The sequence below is a fragment of the Neophocaena asiaeorientalis genome, unplaced genomic scaffold, assembly GCF_003031525.2.
Source record: "Neophocaena asiaeorientalis asiaeorientalis breed wild unplaced genomic scaffold, Neophocaena_asiaeorientalis_V1.1 scaffold42, whole genome shotgun sequence".
Classification (NCBI taxonomy): domain Eukaryota; kingdom Metazoa; phylum Chordata; class Mammalia; order Artiodactyla; family Phocoenidae; genus Neophocaena; species Neophocaena asiaeorientalis.
Window position 1 is genome coordinate 474,628 of NW_020172633.1, and position 21,264 is coordinate 495,891.

At 42.6% G+C, this 21,264-nt stretch overlaps 1 protein-coding gene across 1 annotated transcript in view; it reads right to left on the reverse strand.

The window, feature by feature from the left end:
- Positions 1–1,030: 1,030 nt before the first annotated feature.
- CHST9 (carbohydrate sulfotransferase 9) overlaps positions 1,031–21,264 on the reverse strand; it is a 200,467-nt gene continuing 180,233 nt past the window's right edge. Inside the window, 2 exon segments of the mRNA XM_024739383.1 lie at positions 1,031–2,119; positions 19,254–19,291. Coding sequence (XP_024595151.1) covers positions 1,031–2,119; positions 19,254–19,291 — 1,127 coding nt within the window.

Sequence of the window (21,264 nt, forward strand, 5' to 3'; positions counted from 1 at the left end):
TCTACCAACGTAAGTGGTTTATTAGTTTTTAAAAAGTCATTCTCAAGCTGAATAATTAGACAAAAGCTATTCTTAGAGTACATTCCACATATAAAGCTATGCACATGGTGCTTTGATTCAAATAATATTCTTATAAAACTTTGTTATTATTTGAGGTCTATATTCAGAGTGGCAACTTTTGTTTTTGATGATTATTCCATCCTGAAACAATTTCCCCCCTGCCCAATTAAACCAGAATGAGGAGCACATTTCTATCTGATGAGGCTTAAATTTCTCAGTCGCCTGCTTCAAAAGTGAAGACCTTTAGTGGTTACGTTCATTTTGTCTCTGCAAAAAGGGCTCAAAAGGAAACAGAATCAATTCCCTTAAGTTTTTTCTGGAAGAGGAAGGTTACTTTTGTTGCTTTGATCTTAGCATGTTGTGCATTTTTTATTGGCTGTTGAATATAAAAAGCCATAGCTTCATCTGGTTTTTCTGCTATATTCTCATATTGTAAATCACATAATGCCTTCCAATCTAAAGTAAAATGTTCAGGTCCAAAACACCATTTCAAAATTGATTTATCATTACAGTTGATGGAAAGCTTTCCAGGGCTGTAAGAAGACTGTGAAACATTTGATTCATATGCCACAGACTGCTAAAAATACCTCCATGCACTTTAGACAACAGATTCCAGGATGGGGACGTACACTCATGCCATTTTAGATCGCTTTTCCTACCCTTGCAAGAGGCAGTTGTACCTAATGTAGCAGCTGGCTAGGTTATTGCTTCTATAATATAATCCATAATGCAAAAGCAGCTCTTTTCCAAGCATTTTAGAGCAACTGAAGTTGTTTACATGTCTCTGTGGTAATTTTCCTATAACTTTGTGCCAATTGGTTTCATACTCTTTGGTAAAAACCTTCATTAAATCAAGACAACTGCACTTAGTTAAATTTTTCTCATAGAGAGAATTATAGGAAAATTACAGCTAGCTGATTTGAGGCCACCATCATGAAGTACATCCAGGGTTTTAGAAAATGAATGCACACTACAAAAATGGAGTTGTATAATTAAACATCAAATAATCCAAGTAATAAAAGTCATAGATTAATTGTCTCTCAGTTCTAGTCAGATCCTTTAAATACTGTCTCACCACCTGAGCATTGGTCCTTTTATCAGAAGAGTGCCTATCCTTAAAGTTGGGAAATTTCAGCCTTTTTGGAGCCCCAATCAGCTGTAAAAAGTAATTGGCATCTTCTTCCAAAGTTTCAAATTTTCCTACAAAATCATAGTGGATCAAACATGGATAGCAGAGTTTGCTAATCTTTTCCCAGTGAATGTCCATTCCTACTGGACGGTGGGAATCCAGCAAATAGTGGATGAACTCTTTGAATTTGACGCCAGATCCATTATTTAATTCTTCTTCACAGGCATTCGGCCGATATTTCTTTATAATTGCCTTTCCAAATACCGGATGGTAATAACTATTGGGGTGTTCAAATTTGTCCCTAAATGCAGACACTAACCTTTCCATGGGATCACGAACAAACACAGCTTTGGTGTAGGTATTTAAACGAGCATAAATCCCTTTTAAGTCAAAGCTGTCGAGCTTTTTCAAATGCTTCCCGTAGTGAACAGCATCATGGGAGATGTTGTATGCGGAGGGGGCCAATCCGTTGAGTACCATCAGAATTCTCTTCCAGTTGGAACAGCCAGCCTTTGGTACTTCGCAGTATAAGATTTTGTGTTTATCTTCTACATAGATCCTGGAGACCATGTGAAAAAGATGGGATTGAGGACGACTCACCCCACCGTACTTCTTGCAAAATTCCTGAAGGAAAGACCTGCGTTTTTCTTGAGTTGCATCAATTCTCTTCCATTTACTATCTGCGACTAAGCTTTTGTTTAAAGGGCGAGTGTCCACCGGCCAATTCATTTCGCTGAACTTCCTGAAAAGGGTCTTACTCCCTTGATGTTTTTCAATCAACTGAATTGTTGGTGACCCTGTGGTCCTACTCAAAACTTGAGCCTCTCCTTGGGAGTGGTTGTTCTCTGTGAAGACCCTGATAGGCCTCTCAGAGTTGAGTAGATTTTCCTCTTTATTCTTGGGATCCTCGGACATGTGGAACTTGGGGTTCTGTTAAGATAGAGAAGGGGAAATGTTGAAAGCACATTCAGAAATGTGGGTATTTGATAAGGAACTTAAAATATTTATTTTAAAATGCTATCAAGGGGCACACATTTCACGTAAGCTGCCAGAACAACTTAGCAAAGCATGTGGAACATACATTTTGTAATAAGCTTCTTCATAGAAAACGTAACGATGAAAATGGTATCCATGCACCACTTTGAACCAAAGCTTCACATTTTATAGTATATATATTTGGGCTACTATGATATTCATTTAATGTCCATGTGCTGAATTACATTAATACTCTCATACTAAACTATCTGAATACTATTGGGATAAAACTACTAGTTATTGATTTGAATCTATGATCATAGTAAGTTTGTTACTGATTTTGTGCTGTCTTTGCATCTGTGGGTATCAATTATATAATCTTACAAAACACACACAAAAAGAAAAAAGGTATACACAAGAAAGAAAGGAAAAAGGCCCTGAATTTTCTATCTAAGCTTTGCCTGTAATGCAATAAAATATAACTCCATCATTTTGTAGGTCAACGATTCTTGAGCTATCAAGGAGTGTGTTACCTTCAAGCATTGATTTAATGCATCTGAATGTAGATAAAAAAGGTAGCTGTATTTGGATTGAAATTTTTGTTGTTTTGGGGGACATACTGTAATGCGCAGAACAGTTCAAAGTAATAAATTACAACTTAAAATTGTAGCAAGGCCAATTATAAAATTCTGGTGACCACTTCAGTTTTCCAAGCACTTGCAAAAAGTGATATATATTATTTTCCCTTGGAAAATGTCTTATTTTTCTAAATTCATTTATCACAATAATTTCATAACTATAATCATGTTATCATACAATTTCATTCATGTATGAGCTCTTCCCTCTTTCCCAAGTGAAGAAAGACTAGGGAAACCGAAAATGTCTACTTGATGTCCTGCTACATAAAACTGTATCAAAAGTGGAATGAGAATTTACTTCTCTTGTCAGTGGGATGAATCAACCCATTTATCATCTGCTCTTCACCTGACTATATCCTTCCTACAACTCTCGGAAGTGACTGGATAAAGGAAGACATGGGAGATGGGGTTCACAAGGTGGCATCCTCCGATAGTGACAAAGCCTGTAAGAACCTTGACTTTTACTCTGGATAAACTACAGAGGCTTTGGAGTGTTCTGAGCAGTGAAGTAATACGATCTCACTTACACTAGAAAGAGATGGTTGAGAAGACTGGACTGAGGCTATACATGTAGGGTTGTCAGCATGGTATTGGAAAAATGAATGAATAAATGATGTGCTGGGGGAGTAAAGCATAGGGCCAACAGCCTAGGTGTGGAGGAAGTGCTGGGGAATGTTTCCTAGAGGAGATGTGTATATATAGAGAGACAGAGGTAGATAGCTATAGATATAGACCTATTTACTATTATGTTCTCAGGGTCAAGAACGGTCTGTAGTCTCTAGTTATTGCTCTCAAATATTTGTTACATGAAGGAATGAATGTATCAGTCAAATTAGGTCTTCAAGGATGATTAGGAATTTTCTAGCAAATTGAGCAAAAGAGCAGAGGAATGAAGCACTGTGTATGGAGCCACCTCCAGGCATCACAGTCCTTCCACTAGCTGAGCTTTAAGGAGAGATGCTTCTTTCTAGTGGAAGACTATTGGCTACGTAACCCCTGATCACCATACACCAACTTGCGTAGTCCCATAAAACAGCCGCCAAGCTCCTCCACACCACTGAGCCAACTACTTGGGGTTTCAACTCTAAAAGCATTTGTCTGTGGTCTTCTCAGAGACTGCCAGGGTGACTTGAAAGCCTTGAATGCCTCTTTACCCCTGATCAACAACTTGTAGTCTGTAAAATTTTCACATATAATGTAAAATTTGACTTGGGGTTCGAAAGGTCATGGGGTTATTGGTAGACAGCATGAGAAATGCTTAGCACAGCCCTGAAATCAAACTGCCACTACACTTCTGCTGCTACTTCTTCAACAACTCCAACTATAGATAATAATTGCTATTATGGTTTTAATAGCAGTCTTCATCGTAATAGTATTCTATCCCAGTGACCTAGTGAATTTCAAGATTCGCTGGTTGTCCATTATTATCCAGAATGTTATTTGTGTGTCTCTACACATGCCCCAGTTAATTCTCTCCCTGCCCCATTAACAAAAAGGAAAATGAAATCAGCCTTCCACTGTGCTCTCTGGATCTTCAGCTTGTGGTCATCAAATTCCTCTTTAATCTCTGGAGACTTCTGGAATGTTTGTTTTCCATGACTTTTTCTAATGAAACCTGGATGGCCCTCAAACCTCTGCTTCCCTTGCACTTTTTCAAGTAGATGAAACTTCAATTCTTTGGGCAGCTTGTCCCTCAGGCCAGAAGATAGGGAGCTATTTCCTTGTCCTTCCCTGTGGCTTCCAGGACACCCCCCAGCAAAACCCTCCTGCTTCCGTGAAGCACGTGTGTCCTGCTCAACCTCCCTTTTCCTCTTCCCCACGCTGTCATCTGCTTTCCCCACTGACCTTTCGTCTTCATGCACTGAAGAGTTTAGCTCCCAGCTCAGACTCTGCTTCTTCATCTCCACTATTGTCATCACGTGTAGTGACTCTGACACCCAATAAACTCTCTGCTCTCTTGACCACCTTGCCTTTCGTAGAAGTCTCTCCATTTCACATGGACCTTGCCACTGACAGAGGCTGCGCCCTCTCCATCACCTCTCTGACCCTCATTGTCTAATCTTCCAGTACATCATTGCTTCCAGTTTTGCAATTCTATGACCACTTGTCACTATGGTATTCAAACTCTTAGCAGCCAGCATGCCTGGTGGCACTCAGAAGTCACCTCTGTAGGGATTTGTTCCCTGTCTACCTTGTCTAAATTATGTTCCCCTCTGAGATTTTCTCTCACTGAACCTTGCTTAGTTTGCTCATAGCATTTATCATAATATGAAATAATTGTTTTACTTCTAAGTTGTCTATTTTCACCCCATCCATATCTCTTGCACTAGAATATGACTGCAGAAGTCTAATCTTTCTTGTTCTTTGTTGGATCTCTGGTACCTAGCACGTTGCCTGACACATAGAAGATGACCGATAAATAATTGTTGAACGAGTGAATGTGATTACAATTTAATGATGGGCCTCTAAGCAGTTGTTTTATGACCTTGTGGAAGAAAAACAGTGCTAATCAGAAGATCAAGGTTAACTTAGATAAATAACTGACCGATTCTTTTAAGGTGCCGAAAATCTGTATTCAAACAAATCTTTGGCAGAAGAGAAGACAAATAAAACAGGCACAGGTAGAACTGCTCATGCTAAAGTAGGCATGTAGGTGGGAGCCTTACCTGCCTGCGAAGTCAGGTTGGTTCAAAGTCACTCAGTGCGGCCTGGAAACTCCTGGAGGCTTGCCAGCTATCTGGACTCCTAGGCATCACTGTGGACACCCCAAAAAGAATCTGGGGATGGGGTCCTGACTCTAATTTAGACAAGCTCCCCAGGTACTCCACAGGCAATAACGGCATTTGGGGTCCACTGAACCGGAGCACAGCAAAGGAAAGTACAAAGTAAGAGTTCATCTCATACCATCCAGGAGAGAAAGACTCCAAATATGGCGGACATGAATATTTCGGTAAGCAGAGACAAATGCTCTATTGTAGGCAGGGTGTCACATCAGGCCGCACACGGACCAGATGAAATACCCTTCACCTTCATCCACTTCCCTTTGCTGGAGGTCCCTGTTCCCCAAGCTACTTTCCAATCACTGGTTTGACTGGGGAGATCACTACACAAGGGAAAAATTCATTGCTCATAAATTTGACTTCAGTCTCTTCATTTAACTTGTTTAAGGCACACGGGGCTTCAGCACAGGTGAGAACCCAGTCCCGGGAAGCAGCATACACTCAAGGACCTGTTTCTTCGCCATCTACTACTTGAGCTACTTGAGCCCTGAGACAGCCATGCCAACTGTGAGAGCAGCAGTGACACTGGCAGGATACACTCCATTTGTCTTATTTGGTTAAGCATCTTCCATTCCCAGATCAGATTCGCCTGTGTCAGCACCTTTGAGTGACACACACACCCCTCTGGCTTACGTCGCCTGCAACATTTGACAACACGGCTTTACTCAGGGCTGCCTCTTCAGTGTCGGCCCAACCCTCTCAGTGTAGAGCAGGTGACTCACTCTTTGGTGCTACCATGCGCCTGCGCTAGGATGGCAGCGTGGCCTGGGGCACCAGATTGTGCCCTGGGGAACCTGGGGTCGTGCTGAGAGGGATTTCTTTTCAGGATTTCAGGCTGAGAAAGAATGCAAAGGAAGAATGTATGACATAAACTCCCAGCAAAGCAAGACAGAGCGGCAAGGAGGAGTAGAGGAGGTGGGGGGGGGGCGAGACTGCCAAAACAAAGTGATGATCCAGCATATATTTGCAAAGTCTTATCTCTTCATGCATTAAGATACATTTTATCACTTTCATTTTAAGAATATTATTTTACCGATAATAAATTTTGAAGTTTTTTGAGGGTTTCCAAGATAGATAGTTTCTCCTGAAGATGACAGTTTGTTTCAAGATGTCGTTGAAATGGCTACTGAGAACTATCAGGGGCCACAGTCAACTCCTTTTGGTCTCCCTTTCTTCTCAAGGCCAGGTATGAGTGCCACTGGTCCTGATCCCTTAGCCTGAGGCTGGGAGCCTTCAGGGTCTGTACAACCTCATTTCCCAGAGCTGGTACAGAATGAGCCCATGCTGGGCATGGGAAGATCACAGAGGGCCGCCTGCCCCCTGCAGCCCAGCCTCAGTAAGTGCAACTGTGCGAATGGAGAAGTGGGGTAAGAAGGCGGGAGGGAGGAGCCAGGGACAGTCCAATCCTTCCTGTTCTTTTCTTTAGGCAGATCTCCAGTCCCAGGAAGCAGCATTTACCTGGGGAACAGTTTCTTCCCCACCCATTACTTACCGGTCCAAGGTTACTTGAGCCCTGGGAACACAACTCCAACTGGGAGAGTGGTAGTGACAATGGCAGGGCTCGTGTTGACCAACCACAATTCTCTTATATCGAGACACTGATGGACAGGATCCTGCCTAATCTATTTACAGAGACACAGCTATCATCAAGCAAGCAGGCAAGCATAATTCTCTAAAGGTCCTGCAGACACCGTGTCATCAACCCCCTTTCCTCACTATGATGCTATAATCTGTTTCTCGTAAGGAGCAAACATATCTTGACGTACCTTGCTCAGAAATACAATCACAGTCTATTAACTCCATCTACTCCCCACACAAGAGAAAACTGCCCACAGTAGGGGGAAGGAAGTCTCAGGCTTCACACGGGGGATTTTCTTAGGGTCGCCCATAACTGCAGCCACTAGCAACTAGACTACAGCCTGTACTGTAACAAGATGAAAGTACATGAATTTGAGGTACCACGCACTTGTGGAAACCAAAGAAAAGGTGCGCACTTCTGGATCAGTTCTCTGACCAATGGGAAGACTCTTGCCTCACTTGCAACTCATGGCCTATATATTGAGATTCCCAGGTCCAGAGCACGCTCCCTCCTGGGCAGGGAAGGATGTATTTATACCATTTGGCAGGGAGGGGTGGTTTTCATGTCTTGGCCCCTGTCAGGGCTCCGGCCTCCTTTAGTTAAAGCTCAGCTGTTGGACCAAGGCCGTAGGGAGAGGATGAGCGGTGAGGGTGGGTTTGGGATGAATATCGACAGAGCGCTTCACGTGTGCCAGGCGCTGCTTCAACGAGTTAATCCTCACCCCACCTCTGTCAGGTGGTTACGATCACGTGTCCATTAACCTTACTTGGTGTCTTACGACTGGCAACTCCTAGAACTGGGATTAAAATTCAGGGCTGTCTGGCTCCAAACCTTGTGTTTCTTACCACATGGCACATATTTACTCTACAGGGCTCTCAGCGCCATCACACCTGTAATCTGTTTCCTTGCCCTTTGGTCCGCGTGAATACTGTCCTTTGTACCGAGCTACACTGAGATGGCCACGTGTGCGGCAGTCAACTCTAGAGTGTGCAGTGGACATTGCCAAACCTTTGGTTGCTTCTCTTCTGCAATTTAAACTACATATGTTGGGTACCAAGAACAGATGCTCTATTGGACGGTCCCAAATAATCAGCATGGCCGAGGGGGTACTGGGCTCTTGTTTCTAGAAGACCATGATTTGAGCCAGTGTTGCCTGGACTTTGGGTTTCCTGTTATGCCGCGTAAACCACACAGAAATTGTGATCATCAGCTCAGCTTTTATGCCTCAGAACAAAACTCCTTATTTTCACGGTATCTTTATTTCCTCTCCTGCTTCTACACTCCTGTTAGAAACATCTATCCAGACTTGGTGGTTATGGAGTGATGATGTCTTCACTCCATCCCCGGTGGCCTTTTCAAGAGAACTTATTTTATATCTTGGTATTTCAGTGGCTGCAAATCTGGGGAAACACATAATATGTGGGTACTTCTGAGATGTGTGTCTGGATCAGGGATGAAAGGAGGGAAGTTGAAGGTATCTTTCAATCCCTGATGAACTCCCAGTGACCAGTGCATCTGGTCCCCATGGCTTTTTATCAACAAGACACTAGCTCTATGACTCCGTCTCCATGGGGATTTATACACTGAGGAAAAAATGTCCGTTTCTTGCTGTGAGTAATAGGACCCCTGAGCGCTGAGTCGCAAGCATCTTCTACCTCCCCAGATTCATCAGCAGGACCGTGTCTCCTCAGGACCCTAGTATAGAACTAATTTTCATCAAAGTCTAGTTTCCATGTTCTAGGTTAGTACCTTATCAGATGGTTGGCCCAAAAGACAGGAACCAAAAAGTTTTGTGTATTGCATCCTGGTTAATTTCTCTGGGGTCCTATCACCCTCCAGGTGGTTGTCTCCAAGGTAACTGTTATCATTCTGCTCTACTGATCTCATCTCTTACCTCCATCCAGTCAGTTTCCTGTTGGGTGTCTTCATCAAGGTATTTCCAGCCCCCAGCCCCACATGGTTACAGAACGAGGAAGACAATCGTGGCGGTCTACAGGTGCTCAGACCAATTTGCAAAAGAACCCCTGAGTGCCAAGGTAGGTTGTGAGACACACATTTCATACCTATTTCAGCCCAACAACTTGTGAAATGGGAGGGAGACCAGACTTAGTAAACTTTTACTCTTATTCACGCTTTACTTGCAACTTTCAACTGACCGTAACTTAGTACTTTCTACCAAATCAACCTCACTCACTGGAATAAGACATCTAACCAATCAGCTTGGGGTAGTTGACTCAGCCTCCCACGTATAAAAGAGAGATAATGATGCTGGCTTTATGGAGTTGTGAAAAATGAATGGAACAAATACACAGTTCCTGCCATGTAGCATATACTCATTAAGTGTGACTTTTAACCACAACTTTTACATTTCTGCCAAGAGTATCACCTTCCTGCAGTAACCCTGGGGACCTTGCATTAATCTTTGCCTCAGATTGTTAATTCACTTCTCATACTCAGACACCAAACTCTATTCATTTTTTCTCTAAACTGTTCATCCCCACTATCAATGTATCACTTAGACACATTTTTTTCCCACACCCAGACTATTGTCATAGCCTGCTAGCAGGATCAAGCGATGCATTCATTTGATGGGTATTTATTATGAGCATCTAATATGTGCCCTGTTTAATGGCGTTGGGGCCAGAGGGGCAAACGACTCTGACAAGGGTCCTGTTCTCACGGTACTTACATTCCTGTGGGTGAAGATAGATCATGAACAGATACATGAACAAGAATTTTGATGATGATATGTGTGATGCAAACACTAAAACACAGCGACGTGGCAGAGCATGAGTGGCAGGTGGAGAGTGGGAAGACCCCGTGAACCAGGTGTCTAGGGAAGATCTATTTGGGAGAAGCTTAGTTGAGCAGAGATCTGAATGACAAGGAGAAACCCCAGTTCTGGGAGCGGAGTGTTGCAGGCTGGGGCAACGAGGGCAAAGGGCCCTCAAAGGGGAATGAGCCTGGTCAAGCGGAGGGACAGAGGGCAGATGGTTGTTGTGTCCGTGCGAAGGGCCTAGGGACTCAAGATGAAATCCAAGAGAAGGGCAGGACCACATGCTGTAGGAATACCAGGTCACGGAGAATTTAAGATTTAGGATTTAGGTCATGGGAAAGATGCAGGGTTTTATCAGAGGTGTAACATGAGCCACTGGAAGTTTTATACGGTGGATAACATGATGTGAAGCACATTTTATAAAGCTCACTCTGCTGGCCAAGTGCAGAATGGACTGGGGGCCGTTAAGAGTGGAAACAGAGTAGCCCGGAGAGAGGCTGGTGGCTGGTATCAGTGGAGAAGCAGTAAAAAGGAAAAACACAGGGTATGTGTGGAAATTGCTTACTGACTGATGACAAACATGCATCCCGAGCGTTCGTTTTTTCAGGATTTCTCTTGCATGAAGAAGGGTGATTATCTGTCAATATTCATTGCACCATTGAGCCAATATGCAATGCATGAATCATCTCTGAGATAAGCAGATGAGGCTTTCTTGTAATCTTTCTATTTCGCTGAGATAATTTCACTTGCTTTGGAGTTTATGAGGCCATAAGTGGCTCCCATCTGTTGATGAACATATTTCTAAGAGTCATTTAGTCTCAAGTATGAAATACTTGAGGGGAAGTTAAATTGTAACTTGTATATTCTGTGTCATCTCAGTAACAGAACCAAAATTGGAAGCATGTGTTCAATTTTGGTCTTTCATTTTCAAAGCTTTAGGTCAGGCAAAGAATTAATTTCATTTGTTTACAAAGCAGATTATGCCTAATAAAATCTATTTTGTTTATGGTCACATTTTAGTCAATCCATTGCCTTAGAAAATGAGAGAAATCTGATTGGCTAATTAGTCAACATAGTAAATTACATTATTCCGCATCCACAGAACATTGGTCTAATTGAATTATCCAGTAATGGTATGACAGAAATATTTCCTTTTAATACATTTTGAGCAAAGGCACATACCAGTGATGAAACAGTGAATAATCTTGTTTATTCCACCCTTGTTTGATGATCGACCACAGAATATAACATAAGACTTCTATGGATAATAACTTTTTCCACATTAAGGAAAATAAAGCAAGGTAGCTTTCAGTGGGATCCTTACTGGTACTCTGAATTTTCACTACTTGTCTGTGAATCTTTTCCCTCCCAGAAATTTGTTCTCTGATAAGTGCTAAAAAACTGTACAAAAGCAAGTTTCAATAAAATCGGTTTTAATTTATGCATAATCAAAGAGATAGGTTTGATCACTTTCTTTCTCTAGTGAGAGGTAGAAAAACTCTCCGGGACACTTTCTTTCACTCTTGAAGTTCTGATGAGGACTGTTTCCTCAGCCAAATTCGGATACACACAAAAGTCTACACACAATATCAGGGATGCCCATGGGATCTGCTCTGAGGGGCCAAAACCATTTATATAGCACGGATTCTACAGAATTGGCCTTGTATTAGTGACCACTACTTGTTATTATTTTTCTTTCTTTTTTTTTTTTTTTTTTTTTTGCGGTACGCAGGCCTCTCACTGTTGTGGCATCTCCCGTTGCGGAGCACAGGCTCCGGACGCGCAGGCTCAGAGGCCATGGCTCACGGGTCCAGCCGCTCCGTGGCATGTGGGATCTTCCTGGACCGGGGCGCGAACCTGTGTCCCCTGCAGGCAGACTCTCAACCACTGCGCCACCAGGGAAGCCCAGTACATGCTATCTTGATAGTTAAAATGTTTTTTAAAAAGGACCTACCACATCATAATCATCTGTATTCTAGACTCTCACAACCAATTGCTTCAGTGCTGGTGTTGAGATTGGAGTACTGGTTAGGCTGGTCATAAGTGGGATCATTTAATTAATAGAAGAACTTGCAGAACAAGTAGTAGGACAGCACAACAGCGAAGAGAAAGGATTTCAGAATGAGATCCATCCACCTAGATTCAGATTCCAGCTCTGCCACTCATCATCTTTAAATAAGGATATTTAAAGCAGCAGGGAACAGTGGCTGGTGCTTACACGGTAGGGTTGGATTGCCTGCTTCCATCCTGGTGTGTGATCTGGGGCAAGGCATTTAACCTCACTAACGTTGACTCCCTTGATTTGTACCTGCCTCCCAAGGTTACGGCTGTGAGGTTTAAATGAGATAATTTTATGTAAAACTTATCATAATGCCTACACACAGAAAGTTTATTAAACAATAATAATGCCATTATTATTATTAATTTAGTGCTAAGCATGGCAGGACCTGAAAGATTACTAAATCTTTCAAGCTTGAGTTTCCACCTGTATAAAAAGGAGATTAAAATACGCATCCTCTTGGGGTTGCTGTGACAAATAAATGAGATGGCGCATTACATGACTAGCAAAACTCTTGGTCACGATTATTCAGAAGCATTCTGAGTGGGAATGATCTTGAGTGGGAATGCTTAAGTGAGAATTATCTGCATATTGGATTGCTAACAGCTCTCGCAGTGAGGCTAATAAACCATTATTTTCCTCTTGGTGTTCACGCTTTTGAAACACCTGAGGGCTGTCTTCTCCTCCCTCCCTTTGTCATGACAATATATTTCCAGAGACTACTGTCTATTTCCATAGACATCCTTACACAACGTTTTAACTTTCTTGGCTTCCGAATGAAGAGGCGAGTGCCAGCCCTTTGACACTTAGACCTGAGTATCTTCTAGTTATGAAGCCTTCTGACCTTTAATAAAGCCCATCTTTTACAAATCCTTCTTTGTTAACCGACGTTAGTGTCACCACTTCTGGATCATTTCAGTCTTGCTTTCAAGCATTTTAAAAAGACTCATAAATTGGGTAGCTTTTTAAAAGCACAACTTCCAATTCTAGAAGGTAATCTTAAAAGAGAATGAGGGGGATGGGATCTTTACTAGCTCTATTCATGCTGAACCTGCCAAGAGAAACTCTCTTTAGGTCAAAGTTGTCTCCTTGAGTGCATGGTCATTTTGATAAGAATAGTGCAAGGTAATGCAATCCCACTTTAAATTTAGAAGTTGTAAAGTTCACGCTACACTGAAAAGGCAGCAGTGAATGACATTTCCATGTTTACATTCGAGAAAAAAAATCAGGTGCCAAGTCTTGATCCAAGCAAATGGTTCAGCGTTCTACAGGCAGTTATGGTATGTGGACATAAGGGTGAAATAAAGGTGTGGGTCCCCCCTGCCCTTTGATTCTTTCATTCCCCAGCTGTGTGACCATTATTCGTAGAGACCACGTGCAGCCTTAGCTGTGTCTTCTGTTTCTGGTTTAGACTCCTCACTTGGGAGGGCAAAGGACAAAACCTAGTTCCTGCCTTATAAGAGTCAATGGCACACCAGATGTGAGCGGTCCAGGGTCCAGGGAGCAGCCTGTCTGCAACCAGCAGTTCCTCTGGTTTCTAGGATAATAATTTAGTGAGTGGAAGAATTTACAATGGACCAGGAATTGGTTGGATGCCTATGATGTGCAAGGTCTAACAGTGAACACAGAAATGAGCCAAACATGATATCTTCCCTTTGGGACAATACTATCTAGTTACAAAATCACATAGGAATATCAATAATTAGAATATAGAGTAGAAAATGCAAGGGTCTATAGCAAAGGGGCAGAAAAAATAATACAGGTGCACAGAAGAAGGAGAGATTACTCTTAGCTCTGTGATGAGGAAAGCTTCATGGAAGAGGTGATATTGGAGTGAGGTCTTGGAATATGAGTAAATTTCGTACCTGCAGAGAAAGGGGTGAGTATGTTGGTAGAACAGTTTTAAATAGGACACAATAGTTTTACATAAAGGAGCAGAATGGGAAATAAGTCTAGGGAGGCGGGGTGCATGCTCTCCAATGGAGACCATAGGGCTTTGGATTCTGTACTCACAGGTTTGAATTTTATCCTATAGACAAGAGGTGAGTGGGTTCCATCTTGGCTTCTTATTGGAATCACATGTTGAGTTTTTAAGTTGTAGATGTCTGATCAGGATCATCTTCAACATTTACAGGGCCTAGAGCAAGAGGATGAACGGAAGCCCACACTCTGTATGTCTAAATGTTCAGAAGTTTTAAAGTAAGCGATACATAAGACCCAGTCCTTGTTTCCACCTGTGGTCTGCGGCCTGTCCCAAAGGACTGCTCTGGGCCTAGAAGCTAAAGAAGCCCTGTCGCCTGAGGGCCACCCTGCCACAGAGGCCTGAGTGGCCCAATGGACCTTCAGGAGGAGGACAGGCCAGAAACTAGACACAGCTGGGGACTCCTGGGCAGTGGCTTGACCTGCCCCTGTCAAGGATGGGATGATTCAGTAAAGCTCACAAGATTCCTGGGAAGGGCAGGTTCCCTCACCTCATGCCTCACTTTTCTGACCTGGGATTGCCAGGCAGCTCTAAGTACTGCCCAGAATTACACCCGCCCACTGCACCCATCTCCCAAGCAGAGGGAGGGTGGAAGTACTGTTGCTGAGGAACGCCGTCTGCCTACACATCCTCCAGCTATGGGGGATGGGGCATGGCTATGTTGAAACTAAAGCTTTTCTTTCTCTGGTTTCAAAGGGCAAAGGCTGGTCTTTTATCCCCTAGCCCAACCTCACCCCAAAGGACCAGAGTGTCCAATTCAGCTGCTCTATCACTCTCCAACATTTTGTGTGTGCTCAATTGGTCATCAAACTTTAAAACATGAGGCTGGGGAGAAAAAAAAGGGTTTGTCGGGCTTCCCTGGTGGCGCAGCGGTTGAGAATCTGCCTGCCAATGCAGGGGACTCGGGTTTGAGCCCTTGTCTGGGAGGATCCCACATGCCGCCGAGCAGCTAGGCCCGTGAGCCACAACTGCTGAGCCTGTGCGTCTGGAGCCTGTGCTCCGCAGTAAGAGAGGCCGCAACAGTGAGAGGCCCGCGCACCGCGATGAAGAGTGGTGGCCCCCGCTCGCCACAACTAGAGAAAGCCCTCGCACAGAAACGAAGACCCAACACAGCCAAAAATAAATGAATAAATAAATAAATAAATATTTTTTTAAAAAAGTGTTTGTCTCTCTGTGCCTGTGATGCTCGAGGCCTTCGAAAGCACATGAGCCCTCTTGGCCTGGTCTAATAGTGAAGCCCTGTCTGAACCCAACCCCTGGCCCAGAATTTCTTGGGGATGCATGTGACATTGAGGGGGGGCGGGTCTCAGGATCTGTGCTAACAAAGCTCCAGGGTGATTATATGCACGTGCGGCGTTAATAATCACTGCTAAAAATGGGGGAGGCATTTCTGTTTAGTTATTGTTTTTCAGCAGAGGAGAGATGCCAGGTGATTGGTATTTCAGAAAGTAAAGTGGAACAGAATGCAAGATGAATGGGATGGCGGTGAAGCAGTGGGAGAGCCGTATGGAGCCACCATATAGAGCAAACGAGATGAGGGCCTGGGGGGAGCAGAGGCCAAGGGCTGGGTGGTGGAGGAGGAGCTGGATTGGACAGGGCTATGGAGAGCACATCAAGTGCTGGCTGGTCAGAGGGAGACATGGAGTGGTGGATGACTCTAAAGTTTCCAGCCTGGTATGAGATGAATTGTGTCCCCCAAACAGATACGTTGAAGTCCTCATTCCTGGTACCTGTGAGTGTGACCTTGTTTGGAAAGGGGGTCTTTGCAGATGTAATCAAGATGAGGTCATGGGGGTGGGCCCTAAGCCAATATGGCTGGTGTCCTTATTAGAAGAGAAGAGGCACGCAGGGAGGACAGCCACGCGATGACAGTGGCAGAGACTGAAGAGACGCAGCTAACAAGCCAAGGGACCCCAAGGATTGCCGGCGTCACCAGAAGCCAGCAAAGAGGCAAGGAAGGACCCGCCTCCATAGGTTTCAGGGAGAGCTTGGCCCTGTCAACACCTTGGTTTTGAACTTCTAGCCTCCGGAACCAAGAGACAATACATTAGTGTGTTTGAGAGCATCCAGTTGGTGAGAGTTTGTTGCAGCAGTCTCAGGAAACAGCTCCATAAGCTGTAACAGCCGCCAATGGCGTTGGCTCTCTCTGAACCGGCCAATCGGCGAAGGCGAGCCTTTCTCATGACCAGCACCAGAACTGGGGACGTCCCCCCGCAACATGCACATCCCACCCGCGAGAAACCGAGCCCCAGGTTCGGTATCCCTCTTCAGCAACTAGCTGTTTAAAAACAAACTATTAATTCGCTATGGGTTCCAGTGATCTACTGTTCCAAAAGGCATAAACAGAAGGTATTCATTTACTACAGGTTTCAATTGCCTACTATGTAAGAAGGCAGTTTCCAAAACTGAAATCAAAAGTTTTTATATTCAGTATTCCCATTCTCGTACTGACAATATGCTAATTTGATTTTGAAGCTATTTTTGGTAGTATTTTAAGGTATTATCTTTAATCTATCGTAGTCAAAATTATTCAGAAAAACCTACAGGAGACTTCATCTCTACAAGGCACATTTTTCGGAGAGGAAATCGTTGCAGCAATGAACTGCCAAAGGGACAGCTGAAAAAAATGGGTCATGCATTCATCTCATTCTGGGACGTGAGCTGCCTAGCGGTTCACTGCTCATTTTTGTCCTCTTCCCGTAAACAAACTGCGTTAACAGGTTACTTTAAAATAGCATACTAATCTCCCCAGTGAGTTACACAGGAAAGAATTCGGCGTTCGCTCCAGAGAACTCAAACAGTTGTTTGTTCTCAGAGCTCAGGTGTGGTAAAGTAGCTGTGGGCTAAAAATGCACGCTGGCTATCGGCCAGCAGGCTAGAACCCTCCCTCCGCTCCAGCTCTGATTTCTCACATTGGCGTGCAACTCGTAGCTTGCTTAATGGAAGAAGAAAAAAGGACTTGATTTTCAATTTCAATTTAATTACACAATCTATAGTGCCTAGTGGGAAGGATTTCGGGGCAAGATTAACGCTCACCAGTGCTCTATTTTACATGCCTTTCTGATAAAGAACACTATTGATTATCCAAAGTGAGTGTACAGAAATGTTTTTCAAGAGCCAGAATCTTTGGGTGGCAGAAGGGGAGGGCAGATCAAGAGGTACAAACTTCCAGTGATAAAGCCAATAAGTCCTGGGGCTGTAATGGACAGCATGGTGACTATAGTCCATCTTAGCATATTTGAAAGTTACTAAGAGAGTAGATCTTAAAGGTCCTCATCACGAGGAAAACAAATGTTTTGTAACTTTGGATGGTGACAGACGGTAACTAGACTTACTATGGAGATCATTTCACAGTGTAGAGAAATATGGAATCATTATGTTGATTCTAATATAATGTTATATGTCAATTATACCTCAATTTCAAAAAGAAATTAAAAAGGAAGGGACTTCATCTTGTAGCTCTTTGCCAGACTTTAGATCAATTAGAAGTGTAAGATGCCTCGTAGAGTTGTATCCCCGGCACATTTCTGAGAGTGGGGAGTGCCTCCCTACATGGAAGAAGAAAAGATAGAAATTCTACTGTAGAATTAGAAATACAGCTGGCAGACACTGATTGAACCATACAACTATCTGTTCTGAGAATGACTGTATAACTAGTATACTTAAGACCCTTACCTCTTAAGCTAAAGTCCAAAGAATTTCGCTGTCTTACTGGGACTGGAAACCATTATGATCTTATCTGGCACCAAATCAATGTTTAAGATTATAAGTAAATATTTGGTGTTCTATTTTGGTGTCTACCTACTCTATTAGTTTAGCCAAGGGTAAAAAGAAGGAAAGTACAGGAAATGAAAATCTGCCCCAGAGAAGTGGTCTTTATTTCTTGACCAACTGCTTTACCTTGTTAAGTTAATAAAGAAAACAGTTCTCTTTCTAAGGAAAGGTATTCCCTCTGTGACTTAAATAAATAAAAATGGTAGCAATAAACATTACTGGTTAACTGTGGCTCAGCCTTACCAAGCTACTTGAGTATATACAAATAGTTGAAATACAATGTTAAACAGATCAAGTTCAAAAGGCAAATAAACTCTGTGAAACGACTAATTGACTTCAACACTGCACAGGGGTGGCATTTTCAAGTATTAAGATGGCTGGTACAAAGAGTCAATACAGTATTTACAACTCTATTCAAAAGAAAAATGGTACCCGATAAGCCTTTGCCTACTAAATTTTGCCTACTAAATTTGCAATATAGTATATTAACCAAATGAATGAACCAGTTTTTAAGCTCGATGGATTACAGGGCATCTGGCACAGATTAGGTAGAGCTAGAACTTACTTCAGTTGGAATGACAATGAGGACCAGAATTGGAATTTATTTTGAAGCCCATTAGGAGAAGATGTTGAAAAATGTACCCTTGACTGGTATAAATGTAGACGCACCATTCTTCCCCTTGGCAAGGGTGAGTTATAATTTAGGCCAGAGGAGAACAACAACGAAAGACTTGGAGATTCTAGTCTATGAATGAAAGCTGTGCATATTTTGCCATAGGCCAGCGTCTGCATTCCCTGGGTCTAGTGACACAGGCAGCACTGGGAGAAACTGCAGCTCAGCTGGCCCGTGGGAAGCGGGTGGGATGGCGCAAGACAGGCCAAACTTGGTTTGGATGTGTGGCTACATGTCTCAAACCCCTTAAACCGTTGTACAGAATGACTCCATCTACTGGTAAGTATAAAAAATTAATCAAAAAAGAATGGATAAGAAATAGTGAGGCAGGCAGGAAGACACTGGCTAAATGTGGGTAGAAATCAGAGACCAGAATGGAAAATCCACTTGTACGTTTCCACTGCTAAGGGTTTAGCTCTTAACTTGTCTGGGAGGGAGTGACTGGGCGAATTAGAACTTGGGAAAATCACAGAGGAGAGTCACCTTAGTTAAGGGAGAAGCAGATAAAAGTATCTATTTGCAGCCATGATAGAATCAAAGAGAGATCATGATACGCTCCGAGGGATGCTTATGTCAGAACTGGCAGAGCCCACTTCTCACTGTTTCCCACCCTTGGGGAGGATGGTGAGGAGGGAAGGAATGAGGTGAGGGAGACGAGGAAAGTGTATGAGCGTTTACAGAGGATTGGTTTATTTGTTCTCAGAACCAATAACACGCGTATCGCTCATACCCAAGAACTAGCAATGCCCCCCCTTCTAAATATTTACAAATAATGATTAATCTTTAAAGCAAAATTCTACATTACAGTTTATGAGAAGTGAGGAAATACCTGGTTGGTGATATGGTCCTGGATTTTTTCTCTGGTCACTGAAAGAGAGAGCAAAAAAGAAATTCAACATGAAAGTATGAAAAGGAATACGATACTGTACTAGTCTCGCTCTGTTCTCACTCAAAACTCCAAAAGAACTCTCCAAGCAAGAATGTGTATCACAATAGGGACATTTATAATCACTCCAATAATTGGGATGAAGAAAAAAGTCAAAACCGAAATAAACCACATTAGGCAAAGATAACAGAAAATGGAGTGGAAATCCGGGAAGGGTGATACCAGAGAATGTACTAAACTTTGGCAGAGAAATGGTAAAGAGATGAAAGGACCAAAGAAAAATTTGAACCACAGCCAGTAAGTCAAAGGTTTGCAAACAATGACAACCTGTTCAAGCATAATATTAACACTGAACTCAATGAACCTTGAGACCAGGCGAGGAGATTTAAAGTGGTGGATGGCAGAGGTGCAACTTTTCTCTGACCTATGAAGATGATACAGACGTTCTTATGTTTTGGTACTGGCAGAGACTAAAGTACAAACCAACAGTCCTATGAATGGTATCTTGGTCAGGACAGAAACAAATCAGAGTAACGTAACATATGAAAAGCAACACAAGGGTATAAATAATAAAGACTCTAAAATAATAAACCTCAGTCATTGCAAAAGTAGCCTAAAAGTGATCAGTATCACGTGTCTTACGTACAAGGAAAAAAGTCCTTAGGAATAATCAATAACCAACAAACCATCAGGAAAGAGAGGAAAGAAGACAGTTTGTGGCCCTGCAGTTACTTCGTGCTTGTGAACATCTTGGTGTGATACGTACACTTTATTAAATGTGTCCTTTTAAAATTTTAATTAGGATGATTGTGTAGTGACATGCATTTGAAAGAAATAATACAGACAGATCCCCTGTACCCTTTACACCGGTAACATCTGGAAGATCTATAGTACAATAATATCACAACCAGGATATTGACATTGATGTAGTTGAGATACAGAACATTGCCATCACCACAAGGGTCCCTCACATTGCTCTTTTATAGTCACATCCATTGTCCTCCCGCCTCCACCCTCTTCTTAACCCCTGACAACCACTAATCTGTGCTCCATTGCTATCATTTTGTCATTTCAAGAATGTTATGTAAATGGAATCATACATTTTATAACCTTTTGGGATAGGATTTTCTCACTCACCATAAGTCTCTGGAGAGTCATCCAGGTTGCTATGTGCATTCCTGTGTGTTTCTACCTTTTTATTGCTGAGTAGTATTCCACAGTAAGGATATACCAAAGTCTGTTTAGTCATTCACCTGCTGAAGGACATCTGGCTAGTTTCTAGCTGTTGCGAATAAGCTGTTATCAATAGGTATGTACAGGTTTTTATGTGAACATAAGTCTTCATTTCTCTGGGATAAATACCCAGGAGTGCAGTTGCTGGGTTGTATGGTAGTTGCATGTTTAGTTGTTTAAGAAACTGTCAAAACTGTTTTCAAAAAAGATTTGTAATGAATAAGTGATATTTACCAGTCAGTCGAGCGACTAATAATAAGTATATCTGGAAATTTTACTAAGTGTTCAGTACTAGGTTAAGTGTGACATGGGATGCAGTAGAAGAATAAGGAGTCCAGAGAATGGAATGGCTCTGTTGAGTGGGATCTTAAATCTAGTCACTGTCACGAAATACCAGGGGCCAATCTTGGAGTTTCTAGATAATAAGAACCAATTTTCTTCATTTTTTTTTTTAATGGTACTGCCCAATCGGACTCTCTTGATACATTTTAATATTTAGATTTCCCTTGTCGGATAATATGCAGAGTGTTTAAAGAAGACTGTTTAATGGTTTGTGGGAAAAAAACTTGCCTTTTGAATTAAATCACCAGTATGTCCAAGAAGAGGGGGAAGAACATTCAGGAAGGAGAGAGCCAGTGGGTCCAAAGCACAGAAAGGAAGCCAGCATGGCCGGAAGAAAGTAAGGGGAGGCCAGAGTGGTGTGAAATGAGGCAAGAAACAT